Source organism: Bos indicus x Bos taurus, chromosome 7 (genome assembly GCF_003369695.1).
Source record: "Bos indicus x Bos taurus breed Angus x Brahman F1 hybrid chromosome 7, Bos_hybrid_MaternalHap_v2.0, whole genome shotgun sequence".
In the NCBI taxonomy this organism is placed as follows: domain Eukaryota; kingdom Metazoa; phylum Chordata; class Mammalia; order Artiodactyla; family Bovidae; genus Bos; species Bos indicus x Bos taurus.
This window is the reverse complement of record NC_040082.1, coordinates 84409269-84431267: the sequence shown is the minus strand read 5'-3', so window position 1 is coordinate 84431267 and position 21999 is coordinate 84409269. Positions and strand designations below refer to the sequence as shown.

Sequence of the window (21999 nt, the reverse complement as noted above, 5' to 3'; positions counted from 1 at the left end):
AGTCCCCTTCCATTTCTGCATGCTCTTTCTCACTATTACCCTTTCTGGATGACTCTGCTCAGCGTATAAACATGTCATAATAACTGCAATAAACAAAAGCTGTCTGTTGAACTCTCCCCCAGCTCCTCCTCTAATCATCATCCCATTTCTATGCTGCTTTTCCCACTCAAGCTTCTTTTTTTTTTTTTTTTTAGTTTTTTATTCCTTTATTTCTCATGTGTTCCCCATCCTGAACCCTCCTCCCTCCTCCCTCCCCATACCATCCCTCTGGGTCATCCCAGTGCACCAGCCCCAAGCATCCAGCATCGTGCTTTGAACCTGGACTGGCATCTCGTTTCATACATGACATTTCACATGTTTCAATGCCATTCTCCCAAATCTTCCCACCCTCTCCCTCTCCCACAGAGTCCATAAGCCTGTTCTATACATCAGTGTCTCTTTTGCTGTCTCGTATACAGGGTTATCGTTACCATTTTTCTAAATTCCATATATATGCGTTAGTATACTGTATTGGTGTTTTTCCTTCTGGCTTACTTCACTCTGTATAATAGGCTCCAGTTTCATCCACCTCATTAGAACTGATTCAAATGTATTCTTTTTAATGGCTGAGTAATACTCCATTGTGTATATGTACCACAGCTTTCTTATCCATTCATCTGCAGATGGACATCTAGGTTGCTTCCATGTCCTGGCTATTATAAACAGTGCTGTGATGAACATTGGGGTACACGTGTCTCTTTCCCTTCTGGTTTCCTCAGTGTGTATGCCCAGCAGTGGGATTGCTGGATCATAAGGCAGTTCTATTTCCAGTTTTTTAAGGAATCTCCACACTGTTCTCCATAGTGTCTGTACTAGTTTGCATTCCCACCAACAGTGTAAGAGGGTTCCCTTTTCTCCACACCCTCTCCAGCATTTATTGCTTGTAGACTTTTGGATTGCAGCCATTCTGACTGGCGTGAAATGGTACCTCATAGTGGTTTTGATTTGCACTCAAGCTTCTTAAGATGATTGTCTACCCACAGCGTTATCACTTTCTTACAGTCTTCTCACACTTTTTTATTTTCTGAAGGAAAAAAAAAATTATTGGCTTATATAACTGGGGAATCAGTAGATTTCTGTTTCATTCGCAACTTCCACAGACTCCAAAGAAATCATAGTGCTCTCTTTTTACCTCTCCATCTTGGTAGTGTTCCTATGTGTTGGCTTCATGATTTCCCAGGGCAGACAAGCCTTCTTCACACATTGGGGAAGATGCTACCTGTCACCTTCCAGGTTCAGGTCCTCAATAGTAAAACAGCGTGTCCTCCGGTAACAAGATGGAAAAGAACTGTATTTGCCCCACCTGTGTTCATATGGCCACTCCTGGGTAGATCTTTATGGTCAGGAAAATGGGATCTCATAACTGTTTGGACCTAGGTCATGTGCTTCAATCCCATTCCTTCTAGTAAGGAATATTGTGGTTGACGGTCCCAGGATTATTAAAAGATTGGAGCCCGAAGGAACTATTCTCCAGAAAAGGTAAACATAAAACAAAAGCCAATTAAAATTCACCCTCTGTGTTCAGCACAATTACATCCTTGTGCTCATGAGGATGTGCTTTCCCCCAAGTGTTCCTGCCTAATACCGTGTGTCTATTCGACATTAATCCAAAATGTACTTTCCCTCTCGAAAGGAGACAACCTACAGTCATGTCAAGTTCCTACATCTGGCTTCACATTTTGTGTATATCTCTCTGAATCAAATCCAGATGAGCCTCATCATGATACAGGCATGAGACAATATTTAATGCACCCTCCCTAATACGTCTAAAATACAGGGAAAACAGGATAATCACAGTATTATTCTCCTTTAAAGGAGCAGGGAAGGGAAACAATTTACAGTTGTCATAGGCCAGTGCGAGCATCACATTCTCTCAGCAATAATGAGGCCTATCCTGGTGATGCAATGAGTGGAGGTGGAGGTTTCTGGTCTGTTTGATTCTGTTTCTAACCTCTGGGAGCTTTCTTTGTCCTTTTCTTCCATGGTCACCGTCAAGAAAAAGGCTAGAAGGCATGCCTTTGGTAGGGGGTGTACTATGTTTTAGTTTTGGGTGTATCAGTAATTCCTCTATTTGTCAAGACCATTTCAGTTACATTACAGAAAACTAATGCAAATTGGTTTCCATTAAAAAGATAATTAATTGGTTCATTTAACTGAAAAGTAGAGGCACCCTTAAATTCTGAGTCTTAAATTAGATTCTCAGAATTCCCTTCCTCCCTCCCTCTCTCTCTCCTAACCTCTCTCCTTTCTTTGCTACAGGGAAAAAATTCCCCGTGGCTGTGAAGAGGGCTACCCTGGATTATTTCTCTCTCCTAATCTCTGTTCTTCGCCTCTGCCCTCTGCCCCCACTGCTCTACTAAAACTGATTGTGCCTAGGTTGCCTATGAGTCTCATTTTTCCAAATGCAATGGACACATTTTGGGCAATCTTTTTCAATTGCCCAGTAAAATATTACACATTTGAGGATGCCATGCCTCATGAAACACTGACTTCTTACTGCTTCCAGCACACGAGTCTCCGGATTTCTTCCTGAGTCTTAGTTCCCTTGGCTAGATTTTCATCTTCTTCCACTCCTCTAAATATCAAAATCTGAAAGTCCTCGCAGATCTCATTAAGTGCCATGGTTGAAACACTAGTCATACACCTGTTTATGGCTCCCAATTTTTCTACATGTACCACTTAACTTATATATCCAACAACCTACTTGATATTGTGCTTGAATACTTACTAGGCAACCAACAATTAATGCCTTCATAAAAAAAGAATGAAATAATGCCATTTGCAGTAACATGAATGCATCTAGAGATTATTATACTAAGTCAGAAAGAGAAAGACAGATACCATGTAACATCACTTATATGTGGAATCTAAACTGTGACACAAGAGCACTTATCTACAAGACAGAAACAGACCCACAGACATACAGACACACTGATGGCTGCCAAAGGGGAGAAGGGGTGAGGGAGGCATGGGTGGGGAGTTTGGGGTTAGCAGATGCAAAGTATAGACAAACAATAAGGTCCTTCTGTATTGCATAGGGGACTATGTTCAATATCCTGCAATACTATAGTGTAAAGGAATATGGAAAGAATATACATATATATCTGAATCATATTGTATAGCAGAAATTAACACAACATTATAAATCAACTATACTTCAATAAAATTTTAAGAAAGGATGAATATATTCAAAATTAACTCCTCATATTCTATAGCTTCCCAGGACTTCTCTCTTAATAAATGGAACCAGTCATCCATATGTTTAAGCCACAAGTATATTTAAAACTCTTTCTTTCACCATCTACCCAATCCTTCATAGAGGACAATTATTTTTTTTTCTTTTTTTTAAATTTTAATTGGAGGCTAATTACAATATTGTATTGGTTTTGCCATACATCAACATGAATCTGCCACAGGTGTATACGTGTTCCCCCTCCTGAACCCCCCTCCCACCTCCCTCCCCATACCATCCCTCTGGGTCATCCCAGTGCACCAGCCCCAAGCATCCTGTATCCTGCATCGAACCTGGAGAGGACAATTATTAAAACCACCTCATAGTAATGTGAATTGTTATGTTTATCTCCTCTTGTTGGTTCTCTTAGATCATCTCCTTCACAATCCACACCCACATACACAGCAATTAATATTGTAGAAGAGGTTTCCAGTGTCACTCAAAAACCACTCAAAAACAAATTGAGTCTTGGCAGTCCTTGCAGAACTCACGCTACAGAGAGGAGTGACTATTTAAAAACACAGGCTTTGCTTGTGCTAAAAAGTTTTGCAAGCTGAGTTGGACTAGTACTACAAGCTACTAAATTCCTTGGCAATAAATAACTGAGGCAAGCACTGTAAAAATTACCTATCCTACCTGTGATGGGCAAGAACCCCTGTGTCTGAAGATACTTTCAGGTCACAGAACTGGTTTGGTCTCTCTTCAGTTTTACAGCTAAAAACAAACAACAAATTCCTCATCCTACCCCCATCCTAGACAAAACAGACTTTTACATTTATTAACATTTCTGCTTTTAACAAGTTATTTCTAGCCATTCCTAGGTTTATGTACATCTTAAAATAGACTTCCCAAGTCTATAATTTAGAAGCATGGTTACCCCCTGTTTTAGTTTGCTGGGGCTGCTGTTAGAGTACCACAGACTGAGTGGCTTAAATATATATTTATTATCTCACTGCCTTGGACGCCAGAAGTTCAAAATCAAGTGTCAGTAGGGTTAGTTCCTTCTAAGGGCTGTGATAAAGCATCTCTTCTATGTCTCTTTTCTGGCTTCTGGCAATCTTTGGTATTCCTTGGCTTCTAGAAGCATGACTTTGGTCTCTACAGCTTCATTTTACATGACTTCTCCCTGTATGTTTGTGTCCAAATTTCTACTTTTATGAGGATGCAGGCTTATTGGATTAGGAGCCTATCCTACTCCAACATGTCCTCATTTTAACTAACTACATCTGCAAAAACCATATTGACTGATGATGTTGTGTTCTGAGATACTAGGAGTTAGACCTTCAACATTTGAAATTGGAAGGGACCAAATTTAACTGTAATACCCCCAAGTTGGGATAGGGCAAAGCAGGGAACTCTGAGGAGTGAAGAAACACTTATTTAAACTCTGAATGAAAATACAAATATTCACCAAAAAGCCAATTGATAGTTAAAATCTAAAGTTAGGGATCCAGGCAGAGATTCCTAAGATCCATTTAATCTCCAAATATGTCCTCTGGGTCATATGAATATGTAACTTTTCAATGTCTATGAGTTTATTTCTGTTTTTTAAAAAAGTTTATTTGCATCATTTTTTTTTTTTTTTTAGATTCCAAGTATAAGTGATATCACATGGTATTTTTTCCTCTGCCCAACTTATTTAACTTAGTAGGACAATCTCTAGGTCCATTCATGTTGCTGCAAATGGCATTATTTCATTCTGTTCTACGGCTGAGTAATGTTCCTGTGCGTGTGTGTGTTTGTGTGTATGTGTGTTTATCACATCTTCTTTATCCATTCATCTGTCAACGGGCATTTAGGTTGCTTCCATGTATTGGCTATTGGAAATATTGCTGCTAGGAACATGGGGGTGCGTGTACATTTTCAAACTAAAGTTTTTGTTTTTCTCAGATACATGCCCAGGAATCAGATTACTGGATCATATGGCAACTTTGTTTTTAGTTTTTTAAGGAATCTTCATTCTGTTCTCCACAGTGGTTGTACCAATTTGCATTCCCACCAACAGTTTGAGAGGGTTCTTTTTTCTCTACATCCTCTCCTCTCCAGCATTTATTGTTTGCAGACTTTTCGACAATGCCCATTCTGATTGGTGTGATACCTCATTGTAATTTTGACTTGTATTTCTCTAATCATTAACAGTGTTGACCTGTTGTCCATCTGTATATCTTCCTTGGAGAAATGTCTTCTTTGGTCTTTCATTCATTTTTTTTTTAATTGGGTTATTTGTTTTTTTGATATTGAGCTCTATGACCTTTTGTATATTTTGGAAATTAATCTCATCTTACATTTAGATCTTTAATCTATTTTGCATTTAATTTTGTGTATGGTGTTAGAGAATGCTTTAATTTTAATCTTTTACATGTAGCTGTCCAGTTTTCCCAGCACCACTAGTTGAAGAGACCATCTTTTCTCCATTGTATATTCTTGCTTCCTTTGTTATAGATTATTTGACCATAAGTGCATGGGTTTATTTCTAAGCTTTCTATCCTGTTCCACTGATCTGTATGTCTGTTTCTGTGTTTTGATTACTGTAGCTTTTAAGTATAGTCTGAAGTGAGGGAAGCATGAATCCTCTAGCTCCGTTTTTCTTTCTTAAGCTTGTTTTGCTTTTTGGGGACCTTTTGTGTTTCCATACAAATTAAATTTTTTTTCTAGTTCTGTGATAAATGCCATGGGTAATTTGATAGGGATTGCATTGAATCAGTCTAGTCAAAGCTATGGTTTTTCCAGAAATGTATGGATGTGAGAGTTGGACTATAAAAAAAGTTGAGCACCAAAGAATTGACGCTTTTGAACTGTGGTGTTGGAGAAGACTCTTGAGAGTCCCTTGGACTGCAAGGAGATCCAGTCCATCCTAAAGGAAATCAGTCCTGAATATTCATTGGAAGGACTGATGCTAAAGCTGAAACTCCAATACTTTGACCACCTGATGAAAAGAACTGATTCATTTGAAAAGACCCCGATGCTGGGAAAGATTGAAGGTGGGAGGAGAAGGGGATGACAGAGGATGAGATGGTTGGATGGCATCACCGACTCAACAGACATGAGTTTGAGTAAACTCTGGGAGTTGGTGATGGACAGGGAGGCCTGGCATGCTGCAGTCCATGGGGTCTCCAAGAGTCAGACACCACTAAGCAACTGAATTGACTGAACATTGAATCTGTAGATTGTCTTTGATAGTATCATTTTAATAATATTTTCTTCTAATCCAATATGTTAAATCTTTCCATCTGTTTGTATCTTTTTTTTTTTTTTAAATCAGTGTCTAATAGTTTTCAGAGTACAGTCAATTGATGTTTAAAATACAAAGTTAGGGATCCAGGCAGAGATTCCTAAGATCCATTTAATCTCCAAATATGTCCTGTGGGTCATATGTTAAATCTTTCCATCTGTTTGTATTGTCTTTTTTTTTTTTTTTCCATCAGTGTCTTTTAGTTTTTAGAGTACAGGTCTATTGCTTCCTTAGGGTTTTTTTTTGTTTTTTTTTTTGATGCAATGGTTGGGATCAGTCTTGAATACTACTTTTCCATTTAATTAATTACCAAACCATCTCCTAAATATTTCTTGTTTATTTCTTCTCTTCACTACTAATAGGCATTTATCATTTCTAAAGTGGATTTTTGCAAGAGCCTATACACTGATATACCTGACTCTGGTCTTCTAATAAATCTGTTCTTCTCAGTAGACTCTGAATTTTCTCTCTGAAGGCAAATCTGAATACCCTTCAAACCCTTTAATGTCTCCCCTTTGCCTATAGGTCAACTCTGAATGTTTTGATGGAAAGAGCATGAGCTTTGACATCAGTGAGACAAATGGATAGATTCTAACTTGATTTGAGACCTTAGGGAAGTCGCTGTTTGTACTTCAATTCCATGTGGTGTGGTGGAAGATACAGACAAATAGTTACAACCAACAGAGGTGGGGGTGGTAAAATGGGAGAATGGTTATGAGAGCACCTAGTAAGGACATCTAACTCAAACTTGAAAGAGGAAGAAAAACATTTTGGGGTAGGTGGCCATCTAATTGAAGACCCAAAAGGAGAAATTTGTTGAATTGTGTTGGATAACAGAAAAGGGAATGAGAGGTGGTGATGGGAACAGAGCAGAGCAATTCTCTGCAGAAGCAGAGGGAAAGGGATGGATTAATTAAAACTTGACTATGAGGAACAAGGGGCTTCCCAGGGGATGCTAGTGGTAAAGAATCTGCCTGTCAGTGCAGGAGACTTGGGTTCAATCTCTAGGTTGGGAAAATCCCCTGGAGTAGGAAATGGTTACCCACTCCAATATTGTTGCCTGGGGAATCCCATAGACAGAGGAGCCAGTGAACTACAGTTCATGGGGTCACAAAAGAGGAAAACATGACTGTGCACAAGGAACAAAGCCTTTTTTTTTTTTTTAATAGATGAGACAGGTAATAGCGAATATACTACTTTTTAAGAAATTGAAAGTGGGTGTAATAGTAATATACTGGGAGTGGTGTAACATAAAACTGGAGAAAGAAACAGGGGATTAGATCACAAAGGATTGTAAAATTTGTTAAGAAGTATATGTTTGATCCTGAGAGTAAATTGGGGCTAATTTACGATCTAAGTAAGGAAAAATGTGCGGTCTGTGTTGCAGAATCTTCCCTCTGGCTGTAGTGTTGAGGAGCCATCAATAAGCACCACAATGAAAGTAAAGTAGGGAGAAGTTTCTGGAATTGGTGGCTTGGACCAGGGCAGTGGTGATAGAGAGAAAAGAAGATGGATTGAAGAACTCTTTGAGAGGCATCATTCATAGTACTTAGCATTTGGATGCGGAGAAGGCACTGGCACCCCACTCTAGTACTCTTGCCTGGAAAATCCCATGGACGGAGGAGCCTGGTGGGCTGCAGTCCGTGGGGTTGCTAAGAGTTGGACGCGACTGAGCGACTTCACTTTCACTTTTCACTTTCATGCATTGGAGAAGGAAATGGCAACCCACTCCAGTGTTCTTGCCTTGAGAATCCCAGGGACAGGGGAGCCTGGTGGGCTGCCGTCTATGGGGTCACACACAGTTGGGCACAACTGAAGTGACTTAGCAGCAGCAGCAGCATTTGGATGTGTGGGGTGAGGAGAGGAGAGAATCAAAGCAGCACAGATTTCTGATATAGCCACAAGAGAACTGTGGGCAGCTATCCTTGGCTTAGGGGATGTGAGAGCAGCAACAGATTTGGGACAGGAAGCTAATAGGCAGGTAGGGCTTGAGTTGCCTCTTAGAGCCTTGGTGGACCTATCAGTAGGCAGTTGGAAGTTCAGACATGGGATCAGGAGGAAGACTTGGTTCTTTTTGATAGGTTGTGTGCTCTGAAGGCAAGTCATCAAGGGAGAATGTCTAGAAAAAGCATACAAGTGGGCTGCAATCCCACAAAAGGGTTCTCATCATTTGCGAAATGGGAATACACATTTCCAGGGCCAGTGGGAGAAATACAGGAGGCTAAAATACATAGGAGTACCTTGCAGAGTGCTTAGTTCACAGTTAAGTGTTCAACAAATGTTTTATTGAATGAATAAATGAATAATTTAACAAAATTATACACCTAATTTACTAATTTCCTTGTAGAGATTAAGCAAAGTGAAAGTTAGCTTGCCATCACTGAGACAGTCTTAAGAGGAAAAGGAAGGTTATGCCCATGTGAAAAAGACACCTGCACTTATCAGCAGAGCCAAGACTTATAAGGGAGAGAGGACTTTGCTTTTTTTTTAGACAAGAAAGTCACATTTATTAGTACTCGATCAGCTATTTAAAGCTGACCTCAGTTTGATCTTGACATTTACAAGCAAAAGGAAATCTTTAGTTATGTAATAGGCCAGAAATCCATGCGTCCCTCCTATAACAATGACAACAGAAGCCCATTTGTCATTATGCTTGATTCTACTCAAAACAACACATCTCTTCACCAGCTTGTAGTCTTTTCTTACATTCTCTGAGGTTCCCAGTCAATGTGCAACAATTCAGTAAGGGGGTTAAAATTAAGGATTGCTTAGATACAAGGGTGTGTGTGTGTGTGTGTGTGTGTGTGTGTTAAGGGGGAAATCTTCTGTAATAAAATAAACTAGAACCAAATTGTTTAACAAAATTCTCAATTACTAGGTTTCATGGTGATTAGGAAAGACTTTCCAAGTTAAACAAGCTGTTTGTGATTTTGTGGCATTAAAGTAGACTTCCAAACAGACTGGAAAACAAAAACTCATTCACAAAAACTCATGATTTCGGCTTGGCATATCAAGCATAATTCCTGAGCATTTGCAGAAATGAATACTCCTACCAAGGGCACATTACTTATTTCAAATAAACTTGACATCAAGGGATCCACTGTTGCATTTAAACAATGAAAAAAGAACCAGAACATTTTTGAGACAATCTCAGTATGCATCAAATCACTTTTAGCTACTCATACACATAATCGGCATCTAAAAATTTGCTGGAGATCTATGTTCTTTCTATTGCTAAATGTAAAGTAAACAGATTGAACACTAAGAGGCAAACAATGGAGTTTATTTTACAGCCTGAGATATACAGTGATGAATAAATTTTAGTTATTAGAGTCTTTGTCTTTCTATTGGTTTGCTTACTTTGCTCAGTGTTAAAGGTAAAAAGATCAGTTAGATGTCTCATTCAATCCCCAGAAACTACTCCATAAGTCAGAGGGGTTCACGATACTCCTTACACTAAAAGAGAGGATTGGTAAAGGACCAAGAAGACCGAATCTAATTCCAGCTCAAAAATTTACCTGGGATTTGCAACCAGAAGTACCTGCTGAAAGTCACACTGTTACAGAGCATTGGAATTGAATTGAGAGTCCACAGAGTCCTGCATTTATGAATGGTTGATTTTTGACAAGGCTGTCAAGACCATTCAGTGGGGAAACATTGTCTCTTCAACAAATGGGGAAACCAGATCTTCACATGCAAAATAACACTGAAGTTATCAGGACAAAGCAACAGAATTGTCAAGGGGTTGGATGAGCAAAGGACATATTTGGCAGCCTAATATCCATTCTCCCCTTCTTAGTAAAACTGTCTTCATACTCTTGGGGTGACAATGTACCCAGCTAAAAATCCATGTTTCCTAGCCCCAATGGTAATAACTGTGGTCAAGCATAAGTAAGAATTCATTAGGGAAGTATTAGAGAAAAGCTCTTCAAAGAGGCTGCTCAGTTGTCCATCTCTGTTTTGCACTTGGTCTTTCCATCTGCATGCTGCTTGACTCTATGAATGGCTGCAGGTGCCTCTTGGACCCTGAGGATGGAAGCCATGTTTGAATGCATGGAGACCAAGCTCAGGCCTCGGAGGGCTGCGGAGCCCTGAGAGGGCTGCCAGACTTACTCTGTTACTTGTTTAGGCCACTCTTATTTGGGTTGTTTGTTTCATGCATCCCAGACTAATCTGAACTGATTCACTTAGTTACTGTGCAGCTGGGAGACACAGAACAGGGATGACAGCTTCCCTTCAGCCTTTGGATTGAGTTAGGGCTGAAGCTTCAGTGTAGAGTGGGAACTTGTTAGAAATGCACATTCTTGACCCCCATGCCAGGTGAACATATCAGATACTCTGGGGGTGGGACCCCACAATCTGTCTAACAAGCTTTCTAGGTTCTAGTTTGGGAACCAAGGTGAGTTCTTTTTGTTCAGTGCTGCTTGAGTAAGAAACTTCTTTAAATGGCTTTGATCTATGATCACATGTTCTTAAGAACAGAGTCTTTGGATTTTAAAAATACTCATGTTCTAATATCAGCCTCACTGCTTATTAACTGCATAGTGTTGAGAAAATGACATGCTTTTGAGTCTCAGTTTTCTTCACAGGGATTATAATAATAGCGCCCCTCCTAAGGTTCTCATGTGGGGCAGATGAAATGTCTATCAGTCTAAGCACAGTACTTGAAACACTATAGGTGCTTAGTAAATGTTATTTCCTCCACTCTCTGCCTACCATTGGTAATACTTGGCAGAGGTCTGGGACCGGGCCTGCACCCCTGCAGGATGTGAACTTAGACACCACCTCCCAGCTGTGCCCTCTTTCAAGCATTGCCTGCATTGTAGCTTCTGATGTTCTTTAAGATCGAGGGTAACCTCAGGCAGAGAGATTCTAGGTGAAAAAAGTGAAGAAACTGCCTTTGAATACAACATAATTGGCCAAGTACAGTAAAAAGTGAGAACATAGGAAGTTGCTATTATTAATTTTATTTTGAGCTTTCATAAAAGTCTCTCTCATCGGGTAAGGGAAAAATTAACTGGCATGTTAGCTATTACTAAGTATGAAAAAGGATCCCATGTGCTTTATTTAAAAAATTGAGAAATAAAACTACCATATTCTCATTTGAAATTTCTCTGCGTTTTGAGTATTGCCAATAAATCTCTCTTTATGAAAACAAAAGGGGAAAAATTATATTTATGCTCCAAAAGATCATCAAGGGCCCCTTACTGTGTCTTGTGTATATCCTTTTCCTATGTGGAAAAAACAATAGGAAAAAAGGTCAAGTTCTCCATCAAGCCTCCCACCTCCAAGCGCTTGCTTCAAAGCATGACATTTCTTTCCCAATTGGTTTTTATGCCACACACCACATGTAACTGATTTTTTGCTAAGTATGGTATCCAAAAGATGCCTAAAGCTAATTCTGACTACATAATTGTTGCTGGATTCACCTCCTTGGTAAGAAAATGATCACAAATTTTCTCCACTCCTGAGTTTTCTGTCCCTGAAACCCCAGAAAGTCCAGGTACCAGCACTGTCCATTCAGCTCCCCATCTGGGCAAAACCATAGAAGAAAATCATATATAAATCATATAGAGAATGGACAGAATGAAGCAGAAGGAAAGAAGGTTAAAGTAATAAAGAAGTCCTTTTACCAAACAAGTTGCTGAGGAAGAGGAGAAAAGAAAGCGAGGCAGTGGAAAAGCCAACTAGGACCAAGGAGCTGGGGTGGGGATGGGGTCTTTCCTGGTTGAAAGACTCTGATATTCTTAAGCTCTTTTACTGGTGTCTCTCAGAGTGTTTGAAAGACACACAAATCACTGAGAGACGCCAGTAAAAGAGCCAACTTACACACACACACACATTAGCCCATGACGCAGAGGTTCACACAGTTCTGTTATGACCACTATGAGGAGTAGAGATAATCAACATTTATTGAGAACCTACTAAGAACCAGGTACAGTCACTCAAAGCTCACAACAGCCCGATGAAACCAGTGTGCTTACCCTCTTCTACAGAAGATAGCTTTGACTCAGAGAGACTAAGTGAACTGCTCAAGGTTATAAAGCTAGCAAGTAGTGGAGCAGAAGCAAACCCCGAACTCTCCTGGGTCTGCTGCTGGAAGCCGGGAACCAGAGACTGATGATGAATGAGAGACGGGACCAGCGCTGTTGCCAGAGGAAGCAGCTCAGGAACTGGCCGGCGGCGTCCCTCTGTGCTCTATCTCTGGATCTGTGCTCCATTGTGAAACTGTGGCTGTTCCTGACAATTTCTTAGCATAAAAGCTTTGGGGTTTCTTTGCTCCTGTGTGGTTGTAAATTGCAGCCCCTGAGCCCTTTCCTTTGTCCTTCCTCATGTGCATTGCTGATAGAAACCAGCACACAGGCAAAACCTGCTCTTTTATGAGTTTTTCCTGAAAACTTTTTACTCTTTGTTTCTCCTCCTTAAGTCTTTTCCTTCACTCCCATTCCTCCTTCTAGTCTTTTATATACTACCTAATTTCCAGACCTTTCCTCCCACTGATCGTAACCTACAGAAAATTTAAGTAAGTGTTTTCTTTAGCAAAACTTGGCAATGTTTTGAATTACTTACCATTATTACCCAGGACAAGAGGTGGATTCTTATGTCCCTTTCTCCCTCTGGCCCATTGACTTGCTGCAAACTTATTTCTGAGAGCTGTGAACAGCCCAGATTAAAAGTCTAATTGTAAATTATCCTGATCTCATATTTCTTTTGACACTAGTGACATGACTAAAGAGAAATAAAGAATAATTGTTAGCTAAGGGAAACCAACAAAGAAGTCTGTTTTCTGTGTGACCTCACAGAGGAAGTGCCACAAACTCCTTTCTTCCTCACTATTTCTAAGTTTCTTCTTTTGCATAGTGAACCAGCAGAGGTCTTACTGGAAGTGACCCTAGGAAGATTCAGTTTAAGTAAACAGACCCAGGACCTACAAGTGCTTCAGTTCAGTTCAGCTCAGTTCAGTCGCTCAGTCGTGTCCAACTCTTTGCGACCCCATGAATTGTAGCACGCCAGGCCTCCCTGTCCATCACCAACTCCCGGAGTTCACTCAGACTCACGTGCTTAGTATAGATAAATTCTGAGGCATCTGTCTGGGTTGGTTCTATGTGCAACGCTAAGAGCATTAAACTATAATAACATCAACGTTTACGCTTTTCTCAGAGGCAGGACCCAGTGGTTGACAGTACCACAAGCTTCCACTCCTTAGCTTCAGCACAAATTTTTGTCCTCAACATTTCCTCTCCTCTCCCCATTTGTTTCTAGCCCACCAGGCCAGCCCATCTGGCCAGTGTCCAACCACAGGGCTGACAAAATGATCTGGATTACCAATGAAAGCTAGCTAGTGTTCCCACCTTCCTTGTGACAAATCCTAAATTAATGGTATTTAAAAGAAGACTTAATATGTATACACGTAAACAGGAAAAATATACTCCACATACACACACACCCCCCACTGTCTGGACCACTAAAGACAATTTCTCTTTTTGCAACCACAAAGTGGCCTAGCCTGGTAAGGAAGACAGTGGCACCCAGTGGACAAACGTTTGATTGTTTGAGACAGGTGTCCCATTCAGAAATCTCCTCCTCTCCCAGCTTTAAGAAAGGTACTCTTACCTTTCCCTATCCTTCTGTCATCCCATTTTTAAAACGTCTACTGAATTTAAAAATAGGGGGAAAGCAAATGTTGTTACAGTTTTAACTCATCAAGAATAAGAGTAAACGGAAACACTGAAGAAAGCAAAAATTTCAGGAGTAAATCCTCTGAGACTAGTGTCTGCATTTGATTAACCTGTTTCAACAGTAACAGTGGAGACAGCCAAATCTAATAAAATACTCAACTTAATTAAAAATGTAATATTAAAAATGCCTGTAATGGGCTTTTTTTCACATGTAATGTTCTCCTTTGCCTCACACCATTGCCAACTTCCAATTAAATTCCCTTGGTTGTATACAAATTTGGCAACTCCAGGGGCAATACTTCAGGAAAATAACACATACAGATCCTGCATATTAATGCTATTTTGCAGTCTATGTGGGAGCCAGACAAACACCTATTTTCACTCTCCAGCCCTTACTGTGATTCTTTTGATTGTGAGCTACTAGGGTAGAAAAGCTTTGCATATCTTTCTTTCCCCAAACAGCTAACTGGTAACTCACTCATCGTAGTTACAAAGAAATGGTGAAATCCAGTTTCCATTTTACACAATTAATCTGCTAAACACTGAACAGAAGTATCTGAGTGTTTGATGTTACATAAAGGGATCATCTAGTTAAGAATCTTAAATATTAGGGACTAGTTGCATTGGATAAAGATATTTTATAAAGAACAAAAGGGATGAGGACTTTCATGGGTGAGTTGAATTTTACTGATTTAAATTATTAAAAGCATTAAAAGACATTCAATTACAAAGTAAAAGTACATCTTCTTAGTGAAACCTAATGCCAGCAAGGGTGCCCTCAGTTCGCTGTTACCAGTTTCTTCCAGGTCTGCATGCTCTGAAATCCTTGGTTTTTATACTTTGCAATGGTACCTCATGTTTAGCACTATACAAAAATCTTTGTAATTCAAATTTTGCCACAATTTGAAGCTTGCTTTTTATGGCTTAGTAGCTAAGTTGTGTCCGACTCTTCTGACCCCATGGACTGTAGCCCGCCAGGCTCCTCTGTCCAAGGGATTCTCCAGGCAAGAATACTGAAGTGGGTTGCTGTTTCATTCTCCATTGCTTTTTATGGGTGGTTTAAAAAAGAAGACCAGTTGGCAAGCCAGGTTAAGGCATGTGAGTGAGATGGAATCTCCCCAATGGGACTGGGCCTGGGGATACCACTGTTTCATTAATTGATGGATGGCTCCTGTGACCCGTTGCATATATCACATTTAGGCAGCCAGCAGTTAACACATTCCAAAGTAAGAGAGTACATTTTTGGTATGTAGAAAAACATGGAGGCCATTTATGCACGTATCCCTATATTACCTATGTTCCCTGGTAGCTCAGAAGGTAAATATTCTGCCTGCAATGCAAGAGACCCAGGTTCGATCTCTGGGTGGAAGATCCCCTACAGAAGAGAATGACTACACACTCCAGTATTCTTGCCTGGAAAATCCTGTGGACAGAGGAGCCTGGCAGACTGCAGTTCATGGGGTCGCAAGAGATTTGGACATGACTTAGCCACTAGCACTTCACTTCACTTTCTACATTACATGTTAATTGTATTTAACACATTTCTCCCCTAGTCTCTGCAAAAATTCTTGTAAAATTCTATTGTACTCAACTTTTGCGGTATAGACCCTTGTTATTAAAAACTCAAAATTGTTTTTTGAAAGTTTCTAAAAATTTACTAGCAAAATGGCTCAATCCATGATAAATCAGTGTAACATTTCAAGGTCTCTGTCCTTTTTATTCCACTGACTGCCACCAACAGTGAGCACCAGAGCCCTGTAGGAGGACCCAGACTCTTGGCCCAGTGCCCTCTCCCCAGGGGGAAGGGCCAGAGTAACAGCAGGATTTGTGCCATATACACTATACTGTTTGCAAAGCGTAACGGTGTCAGGAAATGGTCTGAGCTTTACTGATAGTCATGCTCAGTGTCTCTGAAATAGACCTGGTACGTGTGCTGATGACCTACCTGACTGCCCAGACGAAGCTATGCTTCACCTGTTATCTGTTTTGCCTCTGTGGTTTTCAAAACCTAAGAGGGATGCCAATATTTGAAAAACTCTCTTTCTTCACATAATTGGAAAAAGTTGCTCCTGTGGGTTTCCTATAGGTTTTATCTGTTTATAATACAAATATGTTTCACTTATTTCAGAAGTCTACTCGCTTAAAGATGGCTTTCCTAGCTCATGGGCTGTGTGTGAATGAAAACAAAATACAAAAATGTAAGAGAAGTTTTAAAGGCTCAAAAGGTCCATACAGATTAAAGTGATTATTGTAATAACTGAACTGAATGAAATGCTGTGTGTGTGTGTGTGTCTGTATCAGTAGGTACAGAGGTTGAAACACGTATTTAGATTTTCCTCGCTCTATTGCACACTGAGGAACGTATATTTCCAGTCCCAGTGACAAGTATTACCTGTTCGGATAAGACTTTAGCCTTTTCTTCTGCTTCCTTCAGGCAAATCTCCAAGGTCTTGAGTTGTGCCAAAGTAAACGCCATCTGTTCAGTTTCCAGGGACCCTTTCTTTAAAACAATAACCAAGTATTACTTTTTGACATGGGTGGTTTCCTGCATGCATCTCAAACAACTCTGTGGACTAAGGACAGGCTTAATAAACTCACATACATCATCTCCTTTTCTTCTTCAACATAGCAATAAAATAATGAAATGTTATAAAGACAATAGTGTTATTTAACAGTTTAGAGTCTAAAGGCAGAGTTAAAAAGTGCATATTAATGAACAATGAACAACTATATTTATATCAGAAATAAAAGTTGCACATTAACCAAATTTCAACATGGATATTTTATTCTACCTTTGTAAAGTTGTAGTTATTCTACAAGGTTATTCTACAAAGGTAGAATAAAATATCCATGTTGAAATTTGGTTAATGTGCAACTTTTATTTCTGATATAAATATTTTTCAAGAGGTTAAAACCAAATTTCACATTCCCAGTAAGAGATGTCACCTAGTATGCCTACATTTTTTTTTTTTTAACATTCACCTATCTTAGTCATTTCAACTCAGGGAAACTTTTGTTTCCTTTGATTATCACCTTCTTATCACATGTTCCATTAAAGCAAAGATACCACATGGTTTAGAATCAGAGTATACATCCCCAGATCATTGCTAATATGACTCAAATCACCAGATGTGTAGTCTTTGTCTCTCAAAATTGTTCTAAAGTCGCTGTTTCTCATGTACAAGCAAAGAGTATGCAAAGTTGGTATGGAATTATCACTTACTAGCACTACTAAGGCTAGGGCACTTCCTGACTACTCTTTGGCCATTGAGACAATTAATTAATAAATACACAGCACTGTGGAAATGTCAAAGGAAAACCCCATTGGTGTTAGGATTCTGATGTTCCTATATCCTTGGGTATGTCCTGTTTTCTTGTGAATGTTCAGGCTGCTGCAGCTGCTTCCAATTATCTCCAGAGTAAAGAAAGAATTGTGTTCCTACATATTAAAAAAAAAAAACAAAAACTGCTGCTTTATTTTCCCTTTGGTCTAGGAGCCCACCAATTTTACACATATGTGCATTTCCTGACGATACAATAGAGCCATCTGGTGGTAAATGGAACCAGCCATAAAAATAAGGCATTCATTCAGTTCCTATAATTGTTCATACCATCCTCCGAACCTTAAAGCCTTGCCATGGACCTCTAATAAAACTGAAACTACATGGGATGAGGGGCAAAAAAATGTTCTGTCTCAAAAAGAGCATGGCTCCTAAGTCGCACAAGACTGTATACTTTCCCCCAGGTCAGCCTTTGGTGGGTAAACATTTTGGGTGAGAACAGTGATATTCTAATAGATGAACAGTGATATTATCTATTCAGGGATGAACCAATAACTTTCAGTCTCCCATACATGATTCTAATAATTTCAAGAGTCAGTCTAAAACATCTCAAAACATGAGCTGCAAAACAAAATTGTTGTGTATTTATACTTTTAGGTAGTTTATCTAGCAAAACATTTTATGCCTAAAGGGGAAATTGTTGAGAGTCCAAACTATTTTTAAAAAAAACAACTAAGTGTCCCTGATCTAGATCACTATTTCCAAGGAGAATCTTCTTGTCTAGTATTTGACCTCAAGAGGAAGTTTTAAAAATCGTTATGAGTAAACCCAGCAAGATCATCTAATCTACTTTTCTAGGTCTTTTTCTCCAAACATCCCTAATTTTCCCTGCCAGAAAGGACAACCATTTCCAGTAAAACAAAAGCATTACAAGTCAAAGCCAAATGAAACAGGTTTGACTGGGGACTGTTATTAAATAGCATAGGGCTTTTTGTACAGGTAGATTTAAGAGAGCATCGTATGTTACAGAACAGGGAGCGTCCTGAGCAAACTGTGAGGAGTGCAAAGCGTGTCTTCTGTACCTTTACCCCAGTCGTCACTCCCCATTCCCTGACTTGCCTTCCTGCCCCCTCTCCTTTAAGGGAAAGAGCCATGAATGTACCTACTTTGGAGTAAAAATGGCTTACAAAAAGTCAAGCACTTTTTAATAGGAAACACCTCCATTAACCAAACAAAAGACTACAGATTAAATCAAGAATAATCTCAGAAATAAGGCTTTCCAGGTGGCTCAGTGGTAAAGAATCCACCTGCCAAAGCAGGAGACATGGTTTGATCCCTGGGTCAGGAAGATCCCATGGAAGCGGGCATAGCAACCCACTCCAGTATTCTTGCCTGGAGAATCCCATGGACAGAGGTGCCTGGTAGGCTATACTCCATGAAATTGCAGAGTCGGACAGGACTGAGCATGCACACAAGGAATCTCAGAAGTAAGTAAATACCTGGGGTTGGACGTTTTGGAGGTAGATGTCTATTTTCAGGGAGTGTAAACAGGTGTAGTTGGTCATTGTCCCTGTTTTGCAGGATGCAGTGATATAAGAGCAGAAAGGTGGGATTTACATCATTAAGTTCTTTCTCCTCAGGTACATGTGGACACACTGTATATAAAGCAATTTATGTTTCTTATGAACACAAAACTGCCTTGGTGATTAATATGATTCCCTCATCAACTACTTTAATCAAAAGTAAAAATGTATGATATATATATAGGTGATTGGGGATTGAGTCTATGTCTGTGGATTTTCAAATGGTAAACTCCAGCACTTCAATGGGTATTCCAGCCTTTAATTTCTACTCTTTGTCCTAAAAATTTCTACCTAAATATCTATCAGTAATATAAGTGCATGTACCTAAGATAATCAGGATGGTCAAAGTAAAAGAATATTACAGAATATTAAAAATTCCATGAACTTTTGGTTACAGTCAAGACACTTGATTATTACGCTCTTGTGTTAGAGTGGACAGTATACTAGATGAGGAACCTTCTGCAACACTGTAAGAGTAAATTTCCTTTTTAGCTACAAAGGTTCCTCATTTGAGAATTTGGAGGAAAACCTATCCTTTGTTCTAATTTAATTTTTCTTGATTTCTCTAACCCAACTCAGTATCTTTTCATTGTTCCTGTCCCTATTTCTGAGTCATTATGTTTCTGTCTTACAATGACCTTGATCTTCCTCAGCCATAGAGACCCCTTTCACCCTTCAGGACTGGTTCAAGACCTCTGATTCACTGAAATCTTTCACCTGCCTCTGAATCCACGTGCAGCACTTAGAAAGACACCCGCCTGCAACAGCCAGATAGCACTACCCTGAGCATTTACTAGGAACTCAATAAAGAGTTGTTGATTGACTGAAGACTCAGCAGTCAGAGAAGGTGACCGCACCAGATGGAGCAGTCCTTCATGCTGAGAGGCTGTAACAGTGACTCCTTTGAGCAGTACTTTCCAAGTATCCAGCTTAGAACACTGACTGGGATGAGAGCCTCAGATCAAGTCTGCATGCCAAGGTCAGGGCCCAGACGGCAGAGCAGAGGGCTAGGCGGTGGGTGTGGGTTGGGTGATGATGGCAGGGTCGATGTGAGGATTAAATGACATAAATCAGGTAACTGCTTGGACAGATGAAGTACTCAATTAATATTCTTAGTACTGATTGTATTCTAATTCCTCTAGAGAGAATCATTTGATGTTTAAAACTTTCTAACTAATTTTTAAACCCTAGCAAAAGAAAGTTCCCATTAAGACATTTCTGTAACAGCAAATGATTAAACCACAGCAGTGGGAAATTCAGTCAAGTATGCAATTAGAACAAAGTTAATATATTAAATATGTGAGTGCATTTCTTTAAAAGCAAAGTTGCTAAATAAAGATGTGGTTATGGCCTTCTGCCTTTACAGAAGAGCATTTTGCAGTGAGTCAGTTTAAGACAATTAAATGTTTCTAGCAATCTGGAGCAACTAACGTCCAGGGCTCTAGCAGCAGCCCCTGCCTAGTGGTCCAGTAACTTCCTGCCAGATAAAACACGCTTTCAACACATTCTGCAACAGTTAAGCTTCCTGCTTGATGTCTTGTGTTATTTATTACTGTGGCCCTACTCCTCTTTCCCACAGCTTGACAAGCAACAAGCGCCCTAAACTGCCTTACGCTTCTAGGACCTGCTTATATTTCTCACATAGATTAAAGTCTTCCCTCAGCCCCTCAACTCAGCCCCTTACCTCCAGGCAGATTTTTTTCTACTCCTCCCTCAATCTGTAGTCATCAGAATTCATTTTACAGTGGAAAGCTGGTCCCTCTCATGCCCTTCTGTGCTTAGCTTTTGCGATAGCTTCTTAGGCTAATTTGCCAAGGCTGTATATTGTCACCTGGTTTATTTAACTTATATGCAGAGTACGTCATGAGAAACGCTGGACTGGAAGAAACACAAGCTGGAATCAAGATTGCCGGGAGAAATATCAATAACCTCAGATGTGCAGATGACACCACCCTTATGGCAGAAAGTGAAGAGGAACTCAAGGTTCCTCTTGATGAAGGTGAAAGTGGAGAGCGAAAAAGTTGGCTTAAAGCTCAACATTCAGAAAACGAAGATCATGGCATCCGGTCCCATCACTTCATGGGAAATAGATGGGGAAACAGTGGAAACAGTGTCAGACTTTATCTCTCTGGGCTCCAAAATCACTGCAGATGGAGACTGCAGCCATGAAATTAAAAGACGCTTACTCTTTGAAAGCAAAGTTATGACCCCTAGATAGCATATTCAAAAGCAGAGACATTACTTTGTCAACAAAGGTTCGTCTAGTCAAGACTATGGTTTTTCCTGTGGTCATGTATGGATGTGAGAGTTGAACTGTGAAGAAGACTGAGCACCGAAGAATTGATGCTTTTGAACTGTGGTGTTGGAGAAGACTCTTGAGAGTCCCTTAGACTGCAAGGAGACCCAACCAGTCCATTCTGAAGGAGATCAGCCCTGGGATTTCTTTGGAAGGAATGATGCTAAAGCTGAAACTCCAGTACTTTGGCCACCTGATGCGAAGAGTTGACTCATTGGAAAAGACTCTGATGCTGGGAGGGATTGGGGGCAGGAGGAGAAGGGGACGACAGAGGATGAGATGGCTGGATGGCATCACTGACTCGATGGACATGAGTCTGAGGGAACTCCGGGAGTTGGTAATGGACAGGGAGGCCTGGCATGCTGTGATTCATGGGGTCGCAAAGAGTCGGACATGACTGAGTGACTGATCTGATCTGATCTGATCTGATTTAGGCAACTATTTAACAATTCAGTTTTCCTGATTCCAACTATGAAGTGAAAACAGTATTTCTCTGTGGTTGAAGTTGTGTCATTAATCACTAAATAAAATATTTAAATTTGAAACATGAACCAACTACATCTATTGTCCAAGCCTGGTGGAAAGAGTTTCTAGAAAGTGCTTATCTGTATGACCTCAGAGGAGATGGTCATGGGAGGATGATGGATGAGCTCTGAC

General features: G+C 40.0%; 1 protein-coding gene and 1 long non-coding RNA gene across 2 annotated transcripts in view; one reads left to right on the top strand and one right to left on the bottom strand.

The window, feature by feature from the left end:
- Positions 1–21999, top strand: part of LOC113895621 — a 301641-nt gene that overhangs the window by 44452 nt on the left and 235190 nt on the right. The window lies entirely within an intron of this gene.
- Positions 1–21999, bottom strand: part of CCDC192 (coiled-coil domain containing 192) — a 95193-nt gene that overhangs the window by 49500 nt on the left and 23694 nt on the right. The window contains exon 2 of the mRNA XM_027547019.1: positions 16575–16682. Coding sequence (XP_027402820.1) covers positions 16575–16682 — 108 coding nt within the window. The remainder of the gene's footprint in view (positions 1–16574; positions 16683–21999) is intronic.